The sequence below is a fragment of the Grus americana genome, chromosome 13, assembly GCF_028858705.1.
Source record: "Grus americana isolate bGruAme1 chromosome 13, bGruAme1.mat, whole genome shotgun sequence".
Taxonomy (NCBI): Eukaryota; Metazoa; Chordata; class Aves; order Gruiformes; family Gruidae; genus Grus; species Grus americana.
Genome location: NC_072864.1, coordinates 2,439,278 through 2,460,722, shown reverse-complemented (window position 1 = coordinate 2,460,722; position 21,445 = coordinate 2,439,278). Strand labels below are relative to the sequence as shown.

Genomic DNA, 21,445 nt, shown 5'->3' with positions numbered 1-21,445 from the left:
GATTTGCTGTCAGCAATGACAGAGAATCCTGTGGCAACAACTGAAGAAAATGTATGTAAACTGGATGAAGCAGCAGATTTAATAATAACAACATTGGTCCAGAGATGATGATTTCATGTAATAATATGTCATCACAGCAAATAATTAAGTTGAGATAAAATTTGATTTCAGTAGCCTGTTTATGAATGACATGAGTCATTCATCACTTCCGAGGATGAGATTCTGGCCATGTTCAGCTGTGCCACGACTTCATCCCGAATACTTGTCAGAGGGGTACTGGGAAAGCCCTACCATGCCATATCCACTTTGCTTTACTAGTCCACAGACCATCTGTTTTTTACTGGTGAAGTGTTCTTCCATAAAAACTACCAAAAACTGAGTGCAGCGCTAGCATGGGAACTAAACTAGGTGATTGTTCTAACAATATGGTTTGCTTCTGCTCTGAGCAGTAATACTTTGATGCATTATTTTAACTTAAATGAAAAAATCTAACGTCGTCAGCCTCGCATTTGCCAATCATAGCTAGAAAAGCTCAAGCCCAATCTAACGGATTTTATTTTTCCTTTTGTTTCAAGTTTCTTACAGTTTGTCAGTGGAAAGATTTCCCTTCCTTTCTTTTTCTAGAAGGAAAAGAAAACACCAACCAAATCTGTATTTAATGGAGAGAATATTTTGTATAATATGCAGAAACTAGAAAATGAAGAGATGTATGTTTATTAAAAATTCTTGATATACTGCATGAGGTTTACCGCAAGAGAGATGAAAGTTTATCTTTGGAAGTATAAATTACACTTGTGGTATAAATTTGCTTGTGGGGTGGCAGTGGTATTGAAGAGAGTTTTTGGGCAAGAAACCAAAATGACTTAAACACACTATATGTCACTAAGTAGCTCATTACTTCAGCCCTACTAAAAATGTAGATGTTTTCTGGTGAAATAAGATATAAGAACATCCACAGTTGTAATTTTCTTTGTGTAACAGAAAATACAGGTTTGGCTCTTTTGAGATTTTAGAGTAATCTCCACAAATGAGTTTGAAAAAACAGATTTCCAAATTCAGAATTTTGCATTTATAAGAAACTTTATAACACAAAGGATAATTTTACATGTCTTGGAAAAAATTGACAGGATTTCTGAAGTTCATAAAAGAAAATCTATCAATAGTTCTTATTCTTTAAAATAATAAAACCAAAATAACATTAGTAATTTCCTGTGTGCGTAACTTTGTTAGTGTGTCACTTCTGTGACAGCCTCTTGTGTCTGCACGTATATTTTTGCTGACTATCACCAATAATTTTTAACTTATTTGTCAGTTTTGGCCAATTATGACAAGAGACTAGAAGATCAGTCCATACAGATTAAATGCGGAACAAGTGGTTGGGTGGAGGAAGGAGATATAAATTCACTAATTCTGTTAAGGGAACCCGTGCCCTTAGTTCAGTTGTAGTATTGGGCACTAGAAAGCCTCTTTCAGCTCCATACAGTTGTCTGTTGCTCAGGGAACCATTGATGCATATTGAAATAACTCTCACATTAGGGACATGACTGTTGTTTAAAAAAAAACCACCACAGCAAACAAGAACAAAAAAACCTCACCAAACCCCCAGCACCCGCAGAGAGGGAGGCGCTGCGGAGGCAGACGTATGAGTGCTGTTATAGCCAGCTTAGTACTATTCTCTTGAATTTTCCCATCTGCTTCCAAGACTACTCTACTTCGTAGAGTGATAGATTTTTTTTTTTTCCCCATTTCTGTTCATGACTTAACATTTATTTCATCTCTGTCACTAAATAACATAGGAAAAAAGTGTTATCTGAAAATACCTTATGATAAAGTCTGATTTTTAACTATATGGTAAATGATGTATATTCTGTTTCCAATAGCACATAACTTTACTTTTTAAGATGTAATTAAAAATGTAGAATAGAAAGAAATTGCTCATCAAACCTCAGTGTTTCTATTGTGTCATAATACTGCTTCCAGGAAAGATGAGACCACTTTGCTACTCTGCTAGTTGAAAGAGATGTTAATACACATTGATAGAAGAATGAAACAGAGCTATGTCCTCTTCAGAGGGCTGGTCAAATAGAATTAAGCACTGTACTGCTTCCCAAAATTAATTGACACGATACTGCTGGAGAAACAGACCACCCACATTTGTGTAATAGGAAACACATTTGACTCCTGCTTGAGTGTGTAATGTATGTCAGATCAGTGTATGAGTGCGTGTGTGTGTGTGTATATATATATATTAATTCACATAACCCAGACATAATGCAGATTGGGCCGGTCTAAGCAACTTGTAATTTGTGTCATGTAAAATCTGCGGATTGCAGTAAGTCACTACTGTTTCAGCTTCTCATTTGCTTTTAATGAAGATTTTGATCTTAATAGCAATGCAGGATAAACAACGAATTTACCACACTTCTGTTCCATTTTTCCTAAGCGTTCTCATGCTTTTAAATACTGGAGGAAGGGCAGTAAGTTGCTTCTCAGACAAACTGTTAGCTCTAATGTTTCTCATCAGTGGATCTGTTGTATGAGATACTGCAGACTGTTGCTACTATATAGAATGTTTTATATAAATAAACATTACAGTTACTGAAAGTGTATACTATAAATACAGCATGCATTTAATATTTTCTATTTTTTCATTCTTCCACTTTAAAAAAAGCCTTTTTTATTGCTACATTTTTATAAACTATACCCATTTTTCCTTTTATCTCCTTTTTTCCCTCCTTAATCTTTGTATACTTTTTTGCACTCTCTCTCGGTCTTCTTTCATTTCCTGTTTATAATTCTGGGCTTCATGTGTCTCATTTCTGAATATCGTACTAGTCCGTAACTGTCGGAGTGTATAGTATATATAGTCAGTGGTTTAAAACAGTGTTACACCTCGATGCAACAGAGATCGCTACAAGCCTTGGTTCTCAGCAATTGTAGACGTGCATCTAGACCTTGGATTCCATCAGGAGACTCTTGGAGAACTTCAAGAAAAATTCACAATTCTTTAAATTGGCATTTCATCCTATCTCTTTAATACTTCATCAGCACTAGAAATGGATGAATTTCTGTAACTTGGATTGTTGCGACTGTATTGCTAATAGTCGTTTCAATCCATCCCCCCTTACAGAGCAGTGAACTCAAGAATCAGTCACGCTCTGGATGCCCTGGAGGTTTGGGGGGAAGAGGAATGGGTTAGTGGCAGTGCTCAAGCTAGTTATTTTTTGAGGATCTCTGATGTTTTCTGCTTAACCCGTGCTTCTGTTTCTTCATTATATAGGACATTAACTAATCTTCCAAACTGTAGTAGTTTGAAAAGAAGTTGTGTGGTTTGTATCCGCATGGATGAGCTAATCTCGTGGTCCCTGGAAGTACTTCTTGCCAACATTTTCTTCTCCTGGTAATAGATACCATGGACCGTAGCTCTTTGGAAACAAAAATTTGCTTCAGCCTGTTCCTTTGAGGACTGTGGTGTTATCAGATGCTGTAGTGCATTTCTCCTCAACTACCAGATCATGGCTTAGAGGTAGGACAAACTCCATGTTACAGTTGGAAGGGTTGAGTGTAAGCAGACAAGAATTTGCCCAGTTCTGCAGCATGAGGCCTGTGGCACATGGGGGAGCCGAGGCAGGTCCTGAGCTGTGTGCTATTTAGAACCTCTGCTCTGGGTCGGACTGAGTGGACCATCTCTGTCTGACAACTTCAGGAAAGCTGCGTGGTGGTTCTCTCTGATGTCCACGAGTGGTGACTGTTGTTAGGGGCAGAGCTTGGGGAGAGAGGAGGGAGAGTTCCAGAGGTGTTGAACGATCTCATATTCAAGAAGAGAGTGAGAAGCAAAGCCTGAGAGTTCAGCACATCTTTAAATGGCTAGAAGTGAAAGAAAGCATTTCTGTTGTGCTTCTCTCATATCCAAAAAGCATTAATTTTTTTTGTACAGCACCCTCGGGAAAGGCCTTGTGATGCAGCAGTGCTGCTTTTTGCAAACATGTTGTCTTCCTCAGAGCTGCAATTCAGTTCCAAATAGCTGCTTCTTTGTGAATCAATTAAATGCTGCCACATGGAGGGAAGTGATAACCTCTTTTGAGGCTAGGCAAGAAGATAATATGAGAACCCATTGAGTTTATCTCAGCACCGCAGTTCTCATAAATGGCATCAATGCTGGCACTTGCTTACCGACTTTATGTAAGCACTGTAATTTAATGCTGGCTGTTGTTTTCTTCTTTCCTGGGCACTTATGTTTTTTTCAATTACTTTCCTGGCCAGTTACTGTTTAATAAACCGAAATAAAGGCAGCAATTTTGGGAAATAAAATAAATCGTTGGCAGTGTGTTTTCTCCTCTCCTTCTCACACTTCTTGTTGTTCTTGCATTATACAAGCGACGAATTTAATTTTCCATTCTTGAACGTAAGCAGCTGCTTAGCCTGTCAGTCGCAACTGTGATTGCCTGCAACTTGATTGCGCGTGGTGTGCTGTCAAGCATTTGTGAGTTCGTAGACTCTGCAGAAAGAAGAAAACTAATGCATTAGGTCACTTGGACCATCTCTTTCCAGCCGATGCACAGTTGTTCCATCCTGTCGATACTTTTCCGCTTTGGCCAGACTTATTTAAAGCACATGCTGAAGTGTGCTGGTCCTCACTTCTTGAGAGGCAGCTAAAAAACATTCAGATAAATCTGGGAGCATAGAAGCAGTTTTCTCGGTGAGTTTAAATGAAAAAAGGGCCACGTTGGGTAATTTGCAAGAAAGATGTCTTCATTGGGAAAGTTACTGCTACAAATACGATAATTTAGCTGAACGAGTGCTCTTTTTTTTTTCTAATGGAAATCAAAGGAGTCTTGCGTGGATTTCAGAAGTCATATTGTAGTCATATATTACCAAACCCCAAACCCTGATGTCAGCAAGAAGTATTGGACCATTTATAATCGTCTTGAGTGCGATGTCCAAGGATCATCTTTATCAATACTGAAGATCCATCTGAGCTATGAAGTCACAAGTGAAATAGAGGACCCTTTGTATCACGGTTGTACTAATCACTGTTTTCTTTGGGCTGATTCCTCCAGACACGGAACTCTTCCAGTGTTATGACTGTCTGCAGGGTAGTTACTCCAGTGTGCAGCGGTGGTGTCCTTAATTCAGAAGGATGCAGAGCATGCTTTACTCTCACCGTGTGTAGAAGAGGCTGGTGGTTACCCAGTATCACTTAGGCTCAGTCCCTGCATAAATAAAATATCCTAATGAGCTTCTAATGGACTCCAGACAATAGATATTTTCTTTGCCATTGAAGGCCTATAAATGACAAAATTGAACTTTTACGGTGTGGTTTTAGAAGACATGAAGAGTCTAAGAAAGTATTTGATCCCTGACATTCTGAGAGCAGCTCAGCCACCAAACACAGATTAATCAGTGTAAAAATAATGTACATTCATCTGGAAAACGCATTGCTGTGTTCGAGGAGAGCTGTGATTTCACAAAATCTCGTAAACGGAATTCCAGAAAGTTGCATAGCTTTTCCTTTCCTGGCTTTGAACTTTCTTTTCCCCATTTCACAAGGGTTAAAAAGTGAAGTGAGGAGATGCTTCAAGCTGACTGCAAGTAAAATGTAAATAAATTCCCGCAGCGTTCAGGTTTCTGTCGTGCCGGTCCTTTCCAAACCCACAAGCTCCTTCGGAAGGGGAGAAATTTTCGTTGTTGATTCATAAGTGAGTTTTTCTTGGCGGCACGTGTGGTGGCGTTTGCCATCCAGATGGGCTCCCGAGGCACTGCGGTGAGGGCTTATGTAACGGGATGTCTCGGGAAGGGGGTGGTTAAAGCAACAACCCTCCTTTTTCCATCGGTTCTGCTGCTGGTTCTGTCAGATCGCATTGTGCTGCTGGGGAAAAGACAAACAGCTGTTTAATCAACTTCTCCGTAAAATTGTGGCTATCAAAAATGACCTGATGTGTGGTTATTGGCAGCGACTCCTTAAAATCAGAAGTGTTTATTTCGATCCAGCGTTATTGCTTCAATTTAGGTGATTCCATTTGTTTTGAGCATCAGACTTTGATTTCAAACAGTAAGTTGATCCTTTGGCAATAAACACATCATATACTTACGTATGTTCCATTCCAAACCAGAACAACGTCTGATAAACCTGGTGGGATCGTTTCTCCCAGTGAGCTAAAGAAGTAGCAAGGTCTTTGCTTGCTCACTCTGATCGTACATGAATGCTCTGACCTTTTCAATGTGCAAAAAATAAATGGGAAATGTAACTGAAGTCTCAAAAGCATGGTAGCCCGTAAGCGCGTTTTTATTATGCAAAGAGAAGGTAATAGTTATCGTGAGTGCATTAGGTATTTTATTTGGAAGGAGATTGTTAGTGGCTGGGTAAGTCAAACAAGTGTTGGAGTCCTTAGGTCCTAATCTTCATGAAAAGCCATTTCAGATGAAAACGCTTGTGCAGTCTGTATGGAATGCTGCCGTTGCAATTTTTAGCTGTACAGCTATAGCTATATGAAGTATGTAATTTTTGCTTTCATACTGAGACCCAAATGTTGCACGATTATATATATTTTGGGAGGAAATGAAACATAGATCTTCTTTTTTCAAGGTATCTTTTTTTATTTGCTGTGTCTCTGGATTTTTGCAATCTGTTGTTTTTTTGTTTTTTGTTTTTTTTTTTTTTTAAGCAAGCAATGTGTTTTTCTTTAAAAATTGGGGAAGAAAAACCTGCAAGCAAACATATATCATTTGTCCAGTGGTGGAATACCTCTCGTGTAATTTGTGAACTGAAGCAAGTCTGTAGTAGATGACATGAAGACTTTTCCATTTTCAGATTGTAAAACCTCTGATTTAGTCTAGGATTATTTTCTCGCGAGGTCGATCGATTCATTTAATGACTTAGACACTTGATGGTTTTGATAACTACACTCCGGTTATTAACAGTTAGATTTATGCAGCTGTTGCTATTCTGTCACCACCAGAGAAAAGCGTTCAAAAGATCTTTACGGGCAATGCCTTACAGCCACTACTGTGGAACTCACTTCAATCAAAGTGTGCAACCAGGAACATCAAAAATACTCTATTCCTGTAGCGATTAATTCGCTCGCTTCCATTTCACAGCGTCTCCCTGCTTCTGCAGTTCTGCTAACCTTTTGTAGCACTTGGCGCGTGCTGCGAGGGAGTCGGAGATTGAGCAAACGTATACACATGCACGGATAAAAATGCTGCCGTTTCTTGCCAGAATGGTAAATTTGACGTTCCACTAGATGGCATTATTTGCATGCTTATGGCTGTCTCTGGAGGAGTCTAAAGCAAACAGGTTCTGCTCCTGGTAAACTAGATAAAAATAAACTGGCTGGTTTTCCAGAAAGGTGATAAGGTGTGTCTGAATGTAGGAGCTCTTCTGTTTTGGAAGAGGATACATTGGTGGAATTTGGAGATTCTGGATGCTAAGTAATTTTATTTTTGATTTTGAAACTTCTAGTAGGGTCCTGTAGACCTACGTGGGTCCTTTTAATTTGTAGGACAATGGCATTTAAAATAATTTTTAATTTCATGTTCCCTGTGGTTCTGTGGTTTGTTAAAAATGAAATGCTCTGGCAAATGTTCTAAAGAAATATTAATGAAATATTCAGACAAATGAACTTTGAATAAAATAAAATTAGATGTGAAATATTTTGACAATTGGAAGCTAGTTTTTATATCTTTAACAGCACCTTGCCAGAATGAAATCTGAGCCAGATCTGCATATAAGCATCAACAGGTGTTTAGTTTTCTCGTGTAACATTTAGTTTCAAAATGCTTTAAGTCTTTTAAAACATAAGACATTCTATCTGTGCTTTACAGAGAGCAAGAACAGAGAAAGAGAAACCTCATGCCTTTTGGGTTGTACTGCTTTCTCGTAACTTTTTTTTTTTTTTAAAAGAGACAAAACCCAAAAAACCAACAAAAACTATCTGGATGTTGGAGACTCCGTATTTTACCCAAAGCAGAAAGACTTTTAGCAATCACTTGTAAAAGGTGAATGGTCTCTTGTATTAGGCCTTTGCTTGAGACAAATGCGAATAATAAATGTGGCTGCAGCCATCTGTCTGCATCCACCAAATCATCGGATCCGCAGCTTCCGATTGACAGAGGAAGTTGTAACAACCGAAGCGGTGAATAATTCACTTTCACGACACAAGCCTATATGCGCAAACACTTTTTATTCTGCTTGGTAGATATTTAAAACAAGTTCATTTCTGAAATGTTTCCTCAACAAGATAGAGTAATCTGACATTACTGAGGAAAACTTTCTTGCCTGTTCTTCTAAAAGGTTTAGTGTTCTATTGGCATAGAATTGTAATCAGCAGATTGTCTGAACAGTGTAATTAGCATTTTATAAATAGTTGCTGATTGTAGTTTTAACATTTGTGGCTTGCTTTGATGCTGGTTCATCAAAATGCACCCTTTTGATCCCAGAAAGTATTCCTACCAGACAGATACTTAAAATTTGAACTTGGCTTTGGTTTAGGAGCTGAGATGAGAAAACGTTTTAAATTGTTGTTTTTCTTGAAATAGCTAACCCATCCTGCTTTTGTATATATTAGGAAGGAGATTTTCATTCAGAAGGGAAGCAATGAGGGATAGGATGTTACCTCAACCCATCCCGTTCTTGAACTCGCAGAATTTATGGTAGTCATAGTTTGGGGCAGATGGCGTCTTGGTAATTGTGAGACCTGCGTTACGGGGATTTTGTCCACAGTCTCGCTTCTGTTCCAGTTATCTTGTAAAAGGTATGAAAATACAGTGTTCAGAATTTGGTTCCTTAATGTGCTGACGCGTGTATTTGTATAACACCCACATCATGATGGCATCTGGAAGCCAGGAGAACTATGCAATATGAGCGATACACTCCTGGAAAAAAGAATTTTTGACGTCCCTAAAGTTAGTCCTTATTCCCTAAATTGTCTAATCACATGCCTGCACTTAAGACCACTGACTTCACTGATGTTTTTCATATCTGGAGGGTTTCCTCAAACATGCCTGGCTTTTTCAATTGTGTTCTTAGTGGTATTTATGAATTGCCTTATTCTCTTGTCATGACGGATTTAATTTTCTTACTGTAGGTAAAATATTTCTAGGTATTTGTTGTAAAGCAGTGTTGTAAAATTAGCAGTTACGTGTTTTGTCATAAAGTTACCTAAGCTATGACTCCTCATGATCTCTGGTATAGAGTTGAGTTCCTACTGTCCCAAGTAGAAGGGGATTTGATTAACATGAAATTTTGAGGTTTATGTATTATTATAACTTAGTTGAAGAGTATAATAAAATAACCTGTTTTCTATGGAATCTTATTTGCAGAATTCCTCTTTAACCGTATCTTCTGTACCTAGGAAAACAGGGCATTTCTTTAAAAGCTGACAATTGAAAATTTCCTGAAAAAGTTCAGATTTTGTGAACATTTTATAATGTTTGATTTTTATATTTCACTGTTTAAAATATTCCGGTTACTGACACAGGTTTAGTAAACGCTTTAGGTATGTGTAGTAGAATGGAATTTCAGGTACCTACTGAATATAGTGCTGCAACGTGTGCCCACTCTAGTCTCTTGTAGTCTATAAATTTATAGCCGTTTGAAAGATGTGAATGTAATAGTTAAACAAAGAAACTGTAGAAATAAAATGGAAAACAGAGTGATTGCTTGGTAGCTGAATTTTCCTTCCCTGCTCGCTCTCTCCAAGTGTTTAACGGCTCCCCCCATCTCTTTTTGGACGTCGTTTAGCCTGTGGATGAGAACAGTGTTATGGGAAGTGATTATCTGGCGACGTGATCGACGTTCACAAGCATGTGACGTTGGAGAAGCTGCCAAGGTTCTGCCACCCCACCGACTGCAGCGGGGCGAGTTTCCCTTGACCGAGGACGATGTCGCTCTCCCCTCCTGCATCCCTTTGCCCAACCCTAAACACTTCTGACTTTTGGAGGGGAAAACTGCCTCCCAGCTGTAGACATCATGTCCCCCCACCCCAGCCCTCAAATGAGTAAACAATTACTCTTTTTAAAATTGTTTCAATATGGTCAATGCATGACCATGATTACGTTTGAAGAATTGAAGCCTTAAGGCGCAAGAAGTAACTTCAGAGGTGCTTAATTTTTTCCTCCGCCGTTCCAATATTTAGTACAGCAGATTTTGTTGTCATACGCTATTCGTTTAATAAAAAGAACTCCAAATGTATGACCCTTCTGTGAAAAAATGCGTTTTGTTAGCCAAACCCCCAAATAATCACCCCTCTTCATGATTCTGTGCAGGCAGAATCCGAAGCCCTTGTTTTTCATAATATCCATCATATTCCTGTCAATTAAAAAAAGATTGTGTTAATCAGTTTAATCACTTGAGTTTTGAAAATGACATCCTGTTGCTTTTTCTCTAGACTTTAAAAATTATGTTGAATTTGAAAATGGAAGGAACAGTTAACCAAATCTCTTTGGATTGCACATTTAATGTAAATATGTCTATTTTATACATGTGGCTGTTGAGATTCTTTAGTGGTAATGCTTTAATCTTTCATAATGTAACAACAACAGAGGGAAAGTCTCTGCCATCTCACTATAAAGGGCAGCAAAGGGAACACTGCCAAGTGCCTGAAAAGAATGATTTACCTTTTAATTTGCTCAAGAAATCTGGTATTTCTGGAGAATGGGAAGCAGCACGACTTAGCAATATCCAAATGCAAGCTATTGATGTGAAGTTTGTTCTTTAGTGGGCTGATTTTAAATGTGATATCAAGATGGAATACTTCATGTCTGGTTTTGATATTACAAATGCCTTATCTTCCCCCTCAATTTGTTCTTAATTAAATTTCTTTACAATTTAATGTTTTATGTGGATTGTTTTGTCTGCTGACTGACTTGTGACCTTTAAGAGAGAATTACTTTCTCAGGAACGTTGTTTTCATGGGGTTTTCTTTTTTTTCTAATTAGCCCTGGTTTTGAAAAAATCCAACCCTTTCTCCTCCTGTTTTGTGCATTAAATGCCCCAAAAGTTCGGGAGTGTACAGTCATTTCAGACATCATTGCTGACGATCTTTGTGTTTGCACCAGATCATCTTCACTGCATTTCCAAGCTTTTTTTTTTTCCTCCTCTCCTTTCTTTCCTTTGAACTACAGGAAGATTTATTTTGCGGTGCACAAGAAGCATTCTAGACCTCGTTGTGTCAGTCATCTTTCTAGTTTTTATAGGAACTTCGGCAAAAATGTGCTGTGTTTCTAATCTAGGATGTGGAAGGCAGAACTCAGCATGATGCACCTGTTGGTTTTTAAAGCCAACTTCTTTAATTTTCCCAATGCACACACACCTTCCTAAGCTTTTGCTTGATAAGACTTGAACGTTGGTTTTTGTTTGCAAACCAAAGTGATTTCCTTTTTGTGCGTTTCAGAACAGCCCGTGTCTCCGGGAATTCTTTGTGCAGACCTTTTTGTCTCCCAAGCTGCTGCTAGTATGTATCTGGGCTATAGAAATCACTCAAGCTCTTGCAATTTGTTAAATAACTGAACTATTTTAAGTCTCTGGTGTGTTTTCATAGAAAGCTTTGTTAAGGAAGTGAGGTTCCCAAAGAAAGCAAACTTTGGACCCTCAGTGTTTAAAAACAAGCACATCCTTTGTTTTGAATGTTACCGGCAACCATTTAAATAAAAAGATCGCTAAAAACAGTCAGCCATCCTTAGATGATCTAAATCCTTTACTTCAGTCTCCTTGTAGAAGTGCATCTGTCTTCCAAAATACTGTTGTCTTTTTGCCAAAGTGCTGAATTATATTGCTGAATGTATTTTTTATGTGTTTTTAGCAGGGTTGTGATGTGGCTCATAGATACTGTGCTGCTTACAAATTACAGTGCTTCATGCTGCTTTTGACTAGCAAATGTTCCGAAAAAGTCAAATCCCTTCTCGCTGAAGTATTTCTGTCTTTTCTAATATGCGTTTCCCCAGGTTAAAAGTCTCATTTGCAGTGTCTTGCTTTAGTGCTGCCTGCCTTACTTTTTCTTTTTGGTATTTGACATACTCGGAATGAGACAGCTGAAAGCTCTTCTGCATGTGATCATTTATGGGTAGAGAACAGAAAGTCAGCACGCTTCAGTTTTCTAATATTGTTTGCACATGTTTTCGGGATGTATCTCTCTACTACAGGTAAAACATATTTCTAATGTTATGGTGAACTTTTTATCTGCTTAAAAAATATCCCGCTGTCGTTAGCAGTAGATTTTTCTTCAGTCATCGGTGGACTGTTATGAAATGTGGTTGCTAAAGACCTGTTCGTAGAATAACATTTTAGATTGTAATACCAACTGAATAGATTTATACATCTGAAATTCATTTAACCTTTGTATCAACTATCTTTGTTCTTAAGGGCTAATTTTTCATGCCTCATTTGCACATGCAGTTACTGTGACTGAGTACGCAGTTACAGTAAAAATCTGTGCAAACAGCAGGCGTTTCGTCTGTACCAGTTTTACACCTTCGACCACCGTAACAGCTCAGTAGGAACTTCATGAGAAGGGGGAAAGAAGGAAGCGCGCCTGGCTTTGGAAAGCTGTGCCCGGTGTCTTTGGACTTGCTAATCTAAAATCTTCTCCGACTTCACCCTGTTTAGCTTGTTACCTATTTTCCATGCTTTCCTCTGTAGTCATGTTCTCTCCATGAAGGTAGTGGTCTCTCTATCCAGTATTTCATGGCTTTTCCTTATGACATTGATTAAATGATAGCTTTTGTGATCAGTAAAAAGAAGAAGGTATTTTCCTGTCTTCCCTCAATAGAGCCGTTTCTGGGACGTTTTATGTCACAGCTCTGGCACTCAGCATCTTTCTCAAGCTCTTGTCCTACTCGGCTTGGGTGTCCTAGTATGAACAGCTCACCGCACCTGAGGCTATCCCATCCCAAATAATTTACATTGCTTTTGATTCCTCTTTGGATTAAGTGACACCCTGGAATATCCCATGGATTACACTGTAATAGTTAAAATCTCTAGCTAGACTGCTTTTCTATCAGAGTTTTCTCTGACCTACAGTTGATTCAGTCACTTCTCTAAACAGAGCAGCATACAACGTGAAAGTCATTAAAATGTATTTATGAATGAAATATGGCCATTTTTTCAAAATAACCGCAGAGCATATGACTATTTTATGTGGGACTACACAAGTACTTTTGTACGTACTGACAGCTGAAGCCGTATAAAGAGTTAAAGCACAACTATTTTTATTGGACATTACTGCAAACGTTTATAAACCCATTTCTCTGTGTAGTGCACATTAGTAATAGATTACACTGAGAAATGTGGTCTCAGTATTTACAATACAGAATGTGCTTTCCTTTTGCTGACACCTATGGAAAGGAAACTGTTGCACAGCAGCAGATGATAATTTCAGTCGATTTTCCTCCTTTCCTACTCCCACCTCCTTTTTGGAGACATAATGTAGGGGTTGTAAAGCAATCCCTAAGTAACGTGCTTGCTGTCACTTGAAGTGAGAAATCTTGGGGCCTTTAAAGCACTTTTGAATTAGCATTTTGATGCCAGTGTTTTCCTCCTGTACGCTCTCTACTTTATTTCAAATTAATTTTTGAACAGATCTATATATATAAAAAAAAAAGAGTATTGGAAAACAGATGTGCTGAAAAAATGATGATAACTTAAGAGATGCAGTGCTCCACTCGACTATGTCAGATCCGTAACCTGCAAATTTCAGTTTCTGAGGACTCTGGCCTTATTTGTAATACAAAGGAGGGTACAAAGCTCTTGGTTTGTGCAAACCTGGACTTTTGCGGTGGTAGGCTTCAAATCATTTGTTTTACAGGAGCAGACCGTATCCTGTTCGTAGGACTGTGCAGCAGCTTAAGCAAGTACTTCACAGGATCAGGATTCTATTTGAGAGTAAGATTGAAAACCCAGTAGGTTTAAAAGATTATTTTACTTTTCAGGGTATGGAAAGCAACTGATACTAAAAGGGGGAATAACAATCTTGGAGATCCCTCAAGCATAGTCATGTTGAGTAAAAGCATGTATTACAGCTTTGGGTTGTTCTTTAACTGCAGTATTGCACGTCTAAATCTGGAAAGTTTAGAAGTACCGAAGTTTTAAGGAATGTTAAATGTTCAGATAGTTCTGTTTTAATTCACAGGTTTTGAACCTTTGGGTTTACTTTTTCAAATGTTTTTTCGTACAGCTGTGAGGATTATGAATTTCTCTTAACATACCATCAAATGCTCTCAACTGTGGATGCTTTAAGCAAACTATAAACCACTCGGAAGCTTACGATGAAATGATAAAAGTATGTAACAATATGAGGAGGACCTTGAAACAGCTGACAATGCACAATAGGTTTCCTTCCCAGTTTGAGCCGTTTGTCCAGATGTTGAAACAAGTATTTCTTGTCATACCTGAAATAGTCTTTTTTGCTCCTTCTGTTTCTCGTATAACTAGGCTTCCCCTTTGGGTGCAGAGGTTGCACATGATAACAAACCTGGTTTGAGTTGGCAGCAGGACTCAATCTGTATGAGCTTTGCTTCAAAATACTCAGATCTACTCAGGAGTCAACGTTGTGTTTATGTAACAGTTCGGCACCTTAGCACCACATGCTGCAAAGTGCATAATGTGGCTCTTTAAATGACGTAATACTAGTAGTAGCGTTTTCAGAAGATTCTAATTTTGTATTGCATTTTTATTGGATTCTGATGAATTGTCGAACTGAGGTTTAAAAGAGGTTTTTTTATAGGGAGCTTTCTATGGCTTTCTACTTATCAGACTTACACGTATAGCGGGGCACTATCAGTGAGAAATAAAGCTTTATGCAGTTTTGGCTTCGGGGTGCTGGATCCTTCTGTTAGTCAGTGTTGCACAGCTTGAATGTAATAGTGCAGTTTCCACGGACAGAGGCGTAAATTAGAAAATTTCGTAGATCACTGACATTTTAAAATACATAACTGTGCATATGTATGATGACTTAATTTTGTGAATAGTTGAAATCACATCACTGTATAGCTTTGGTGTTTTTTGTAATGTCATTGTATTGCTTTAGGCAGCGTCAAGCACGAGGGCAGTTCTAAAATTTTTCAGAGTTGCTTTGTTCACCTTGTGCGTGTGACTGTGTGTCATCTATGCGTTTCCTGAAAATACAGATTTATGCTGATTTTCACCCCTTTGTGTTTCTCTGTAATTACAGGTCACCTATTTTACAAATTCGGAATCACAGAATCTGACTGGTATCGAATCAAGCAAAGCATAGACTCCAAATGCCGAACAGCTTGGAGGCGGAAACAGCGAGGGCAGAGTCTTGCCGTTAAAAGCTTTTCAAGGCGAACACCATCATCATCGTCTTACAGTGGTTCAGGTAAAAAACCAAACCAACCCACCAAAACCAAACCAACCCCAACAGAAATGGAAACTTACGGTAATAATGCTATTTATTTTTCAATATACCTGAAAATTACTTGGATCTTAAGTTATATTTACAACAGGTGCAGGTAGTAGCTACAAATGTGAATATTTTTGTGTAACAAAATTTTTGGAGTAGATTTTATAGTCCTGTATATTATTTTTTTTTCAAGTACCACTTATCATTGGCAGAAAGGCCTCTGTTACAGTGTATGTATGTCTACAGTGCTCCTCAAGGAGCGTATCCATGTAGTAAGTGAAGCCAACCATTTGTAGTTAAATCATCACGAGCCTTCAGTGCAAACCGACCACCTCCAGGTACGTTCGGAGTCCTGCGCAGCCTCGTGGGACTTGTTCCAAAGCCGGTCCTTGGTAGGATGAGCTTCTAATCCTGTTTCATCTACAAATTGCGGTCACGCTCCTGGTTGCAGTGCATTAACGGTCCTAGAAAGGACGTGAGATCTGTGCGTGTGTTCACAGGAGCAAGATGAAGAAGGGAGTCTGTCTCTAAAACAGTAGTAAAATACAGATTTGCCAGAAATGAAAGGGTAGTACACTCCAAAGAGATTGATTTTGTTGATTTGCACGTTATCTGAACGCTTGGCTTCACTGGGATGCTTGAGAACATCTGTCCACATGTGTTAACTAAAAAAATTCAGTATGTGCAGCTTCGTGCTATCATGAATTTTGTTTTTTTTTTTTACCATGTTCAATTTTCTGAGTAGAAGGTCAAAACGTTTCTGCAACTGATGTTCATAAGAGGAGTCAAGTCAGTAAATCTTTCTCGGTGTGTTCACACCATTTAGTAGGACATGCTAAATTTTGTTCCTGAAGTATTTTTCTCTGAAGAAATTAAATATGTTGTAGGTGATTCTATATTTCCATATAGGTATGTAGGCATGAATAATAATAACAAATGAAAAATACTGACCTAAGAAGTGTTCTCATAGGACATTTCTGGCTCATGCTTTTAATATAAAGCAGTGTTATGGGACATTTGTACATCATATATTAAAACCAGTGTTTTGGAAGTGAGCCCAAAGAAAAGGAAGTAAGTTTATTTGCCTGCATAAAATTTTTGGTTGCATGTTAACACTAACCACTGTATCTCATGCAAAGAATGCCAAAATCTGCTTTCAATGGAAAATTTTATGTGCTGGAACTAGGAATCGTATCCAAAATTCTCAAATTAAAACAACTAATCAACGTAATGATAACCATAAGCCATATATGTTGATGGGATTTTTATTTTCAGTCTCTTAGCAATCAGTATTTTAGAATAAAAATGCAGTAGTAAGTGGATATTATGGGCCTGTGTTCATTAGACCGTACTCCTTGACTGTTGTTGAGATTTATTATTTAAAAATATTAATCTTTAATCTCCTGGTTTGGAGATTTAGGGAGACCAGTGTAGAGATGTAAAACACAGGCTCAGCCTCAGTGAGTTCTTGCCCTCAGAAGGCTGTAAAATAATAAGTTTTGGTGGGTTATTTTTGTTGTGGTTAAGTGAAAACTCAGATTTTTTTTCTCCCAATTCCACTAACCTGATTTGTGAGTAAATTGTTCCGTGCATACAGAGAGACCTGAATTAACTCCTGGGATTCCTGCTATCTGAGTGGGTGGGAGCAGAGCGGTACAGATGCTCGTGGGCTGGTTCTGCAAGAGCCACCTTGGTATTTTGGGTCGCGCGCCCAGGCTGGCTCCTTTAGCTGGAGTTGAGCTGTACCTTTGGCACGTCGATCTCCAGGATTTCCCCCGGCGTTTTTACACCACCTGGGTCTCCCCAGGCTGTCTCATCTCCCAAGTCCCCTAGATAGCAAAGAGGTGGCTTCATGGCCTTCTAAAGATGTCTTTGGTCCTGAAGATGATGAAGGTGAGCCGAGGCATGTTGGCATGTCATTGGCAGGGCTGTGTACGCTGCAGCCAAAAGTAGAGCACCGGCAATAACATTAACAGCTGCCTTTGGTAACGGTACTTGAAAATATTCCCATGGATTCAGAGTCTTTTGTTAATTTTCTTTAAAATATTGCTCTTACTCAGAACATCATTGGCATCATTTTCTGGGAGGCTGTAAAGATGTTAGATGAATTCACTGCTACATTCACGCCCACCATCAAAAAGCTCTTAGAAAAACAGATCGCTTTTCAGAATTGGGTGGTGCTTTGAAAAACTAATTTGTGTTCCAGAATCAGGTGGGAGTGGTATTTCACCTGAAGAAGAAAAAGGAGGTATGAGGAAAACCAGGAGAGTGGGTGGAGAGGCTGAATGAGGATATAGGGAGAAGAAAGAGAAGAAGAGAAGCAAGAAAAAAATGTGGATTCAGGCATGTTTAGAAAGGTAACTTTTGCATGACAGGGCTGTAATTCCACCGCTCTGTTCAGGTAACTTCATGAACCGCTCAGACTTTGCCTTTGTGGTTTGACATCCCTGGAACCCTTCAATGGAATTACAGCATCATAATTCACAGGCATCTGTTCCTTATTATACGCACTGTATAGTGGATATAGCAGAATTCCTTCTGCCAGCTAGCAGGAAAGAGAAGTAATATTTCACAGCTCTGAAGTAAAGGAGGTCTGTATTTCACAGTTATGACAACATAGCTGTCAAATATGGCTTTTTAAAGTGTTACATATGAACCCAGACAGTTTTTATGGTAGCATTTGTTTCAGGGGGCAATTTAAGGTGAGCCTTGAAGGGTCTGGAATTCAGCTACTTGAGAAACTGTCTTTCCCACTATTGTTAGTTATAGCTATTAAGATCAGCTTCGAGGTGCTTTATGTCAGGTCTCCACCCAGCTGTGGTTGCATATATTTGCAAGAATACCTGCACTTGGTTTTAGCGAGTAATACGTTTGCTCCATGTCAAGTCACACATAACAGGCACTTGAGTTGTTTCTCTGTTGGGCAGAATATAGTAGCTACTTCTCACAAAAGGTCTAATTAAAAAAAAGGCTCTGAAAAAGATTGCGAATGGCTGTTGTGTCGTGTTTCCACCGTGAAGTATGGGGGATGTGCAGCGCAGATCCTTGTGAATGTCCTCCGAGCTGTTCAGAGAAGCTCTGACCTCGGCTCCGTTCAGTCGGCATAAGACCGTATGACTTGTATTGAAAGAAGCTAGATTTGGTTTGATCAGGAAATTTAGCAGAGCATGGTTCTGTGACTAGCCAGGTTAGGTCACTGAGGGCCCGAAGCTGGGGGTGTCACCTCCTCTCCTGATTTAGGTACAACAGCGGTGTCGCACATTCAGTAGGAAAGCACTTTCATCTCTTTGCGAACAAGCGTTTCAGATGATGCCATGTAGGGGAAAAAATTACACACGCGCTCCCCCCTTTTGCCAGGTTAAATATGACAGACCTAGGCTATTGGTGGAAGTACGTAAACCTGCTGATTCTTAGCTAAATGATGGAAATTTCCTCGGGAAGTTTTAGGGCTTACTCTAGAAGATATTCTCATAGTCTTCAGAAAACACTTCTTTTTGAGGTGCAGTATTGCCATCAACAGATGCATTGAGTTGACGCATAGTATCACATTGTCTGCCGTGCAGCTGAGCTGTTCTGAAAACATCATTAGAGGTTTAAATATGATTTCAGTGTCTTGAGCCTGAATGAATGAATACCACGTTCCCTGTATGAACTTTTTCCAGAGTTTGATAAGGTTTTTCCACTTCTTAATATGAAATACTACAATCACAAGTTAAAACTGTGACCGAGAGGTGCAACAAGAAAAAGGCTCAAATCCAAAACTGTTGTGTTTGGCTTGAAGTAATATTTTTCATCAGCTATCTCTAGGGGCTGATAATAGCAAGATAGCTTTCTGTTATGTCTTAGTATAATAATACGTGTTTCAATCAGCAGAAATTTGTTGGCGCTTTCTTCAAGTATTGAAAGGACCACCGTTCTCTTATGTGTTACAGAATATTTTCTTAAATGCTGGTGTGCTAGAAATCTAGAATAACTTAGTGTTTTCTGTTTGGCAGTGAAAATTGTTGAACATCTCTACATATGATTAAAAATAATATTTTTGTTAGTCCTGAAATAGTCTCAAATCAGCATGGTCACTGCCCTGCTGGACATCCTCCCCTGTGAATTAGGGGACTTGATTTTTCCAGAGATGCTTTTTAGCAGCAATTAATTTGCCTCATTAAAAAAAAAATAAACATAGCGGCCTGAAACTCCCCTGCCTGCGACCTGACTCTAATTATTTCTCTGGCTCTGAGGAGTCTTGAGGGTGGTTGAACGCAGTCACGGGTTGTCCAGAGAAGCTGCGAAGACGCCATCCCTGGAGACAGTCACAATCCTCCTGGATGCAGTCCGGTGCTGGTTGCCTATGTTTTGAGGAAGGGCATTGGATTAGATGATCTCCAGAGATCACTTTCAACCTCATCTATTCTGTGATTTGGTGATTTTTATGAGTTATTGCACACCTAATAAATAATTCTGAATTATTTACATCTAAAGAGGATTGCTATTCTTGAGCTTCATTCTTTTGGCATGTCCAACAAGTACATAACTTTTGGGCTTTTTCAGCTGCTTGTGCATAAAAGTTTATGTAGCACGTGGCTTTGATTTGAATTGTGCAGTTAAAAATGATAACAGATTTCCTCTCTGCTCTGTTTATCATAGGGAAAAATTAGCTAAGCAAATGACATAGAAAAGCAGGAGGCTGAGCCCGTAGGTCTTACGTAGCCTTACAAGCTTTTGGCGTTGTAATTCTGTGATAGTGTTCAAGTGTTAAGAGTTCAAGAGGAACTGATCTGCAGACAAAAACGTGCCTAAGGAAGCTGGTAGGAAAAGAGGAATGAGTATCTCTTCTCTGTCCTTCACCCCCAAGGCTATGAATTGAGATTGCTCTACCTTTAATTGACTGTGCAGCCTTACAGTAGCCACAAGATTTATGAGTAGCATAAAGTTGTTGTAGCAGACCGTTATATTTAGGCAGAAGTTAGTTTTCCTTATTTTATCTGTCACTTCTGTTTGAAGCTCTTGCCTTTTGTTGGAATTGAGGTATTAATTGCACTGGTTTGCTATGCTCTTCTCAAAGCCAACACTTTGCTCCTTAATGTGTGTTTTTCTCTTTTTTTTTTTTTTTTTCTGACAGAGGTTGTACACATGGCTGCCATGATAATTTAGCTAGATACTCTCTTGAAAAACGTTAGCAGTCTATGGAGGGAAGACAGTAGGAAATGAGGTTTCTGGGAGGAGGATTAATTGAAGAGTGCCTTCTCCCTTTCTTTTAATTTCTCTTAAGATTGTTAAAGCTGTTATCACAGTTTTCCATGTTGGAATTTTTAATTACTTCTATGACTTTGGGATTTATATGTAGATTTAGGTTGAAGTGCTCAGCCTATGCCGAGATGTCACATATAAAAATGGATGTGCAGCCAAATCTTCAAAGCTGTTCTGCAAAATTGGAGGCATTTAGCACTGGATGAGTCAGGTGAAGATAATGGTTTACAGTGTACAGTTTTATTTCTATTAATCATTCAGTAATGGTGGTTTTTCCTGCTTTTTCTTTTTTTTTTGAGGACTGTTCTGCTACATCTGGCCATTAACCTTTCCTTGCTAGGACTGCACATCAAGGAAGCAAGAAAATACGTCCTAGTTTGTAAGCAGAGGTGTGAGGCTGGGAGGCTTAGACACTAGGAAAACAATTTTGAATAACAACACAGAAGCAGACTACGCATGAATCCCCTCTGCTACAGAATCTGTATTTCCTACGTTTCCTTCCAAAATGAGAAGGCAGATGCTCAACTGATAAATATGAAGTAGAATAGGAAAGAATTAGAAAATGCCAAAGGTTTTGCCTTTGAAGCGAGGAATTTTAAAACTGATCTTAGTTGAGAATTAAACACACATATTCTTGAAACAGTTACAAATTACACTTGTCTGACAAATCTAATCTTGCTCTGCAGTGTCTGAGGAAGATTAGCTTTGAGAAATGTGATAGAAGTAACTGCTTTGGGGGTGATTTTGCCAACTCTGGAACATTTGTCTGAGAAGATGGACTCACTTAGGCTAAATTTTCGTTGACTCATAAGCACGTGTAGTAAACAAATGGAAAATGTAAA

The 21,445-nt window shown here is 38.8% G+C and overlaps 1 protein-coding gene across 3 annotated transcripts in view; it reads left to right on the top strand.

Moving 5' to 3' along the window:
• The window catches only part of BANP (BTG3 associated nuclear protein), a 151,929-nt gene that overhangs the window by 53,002 nt on the left and 77,482 nt on the right, over positions 1–21,445 (top strand). For all 3 annotated transcript variants that reach the window (XM_054840761.1, XM_054840759.1, XM_054840760.1), the window contains exon 8: positions 15,168–15,335. In XM_054840761.1, coding sequence (XP_054696736.1) covers positions 15,168–15,335 — 168 coding nt within the window. The remainder of the gene's footprint in view (positions 1–15,167; positions 15,336–21,445) is intronic.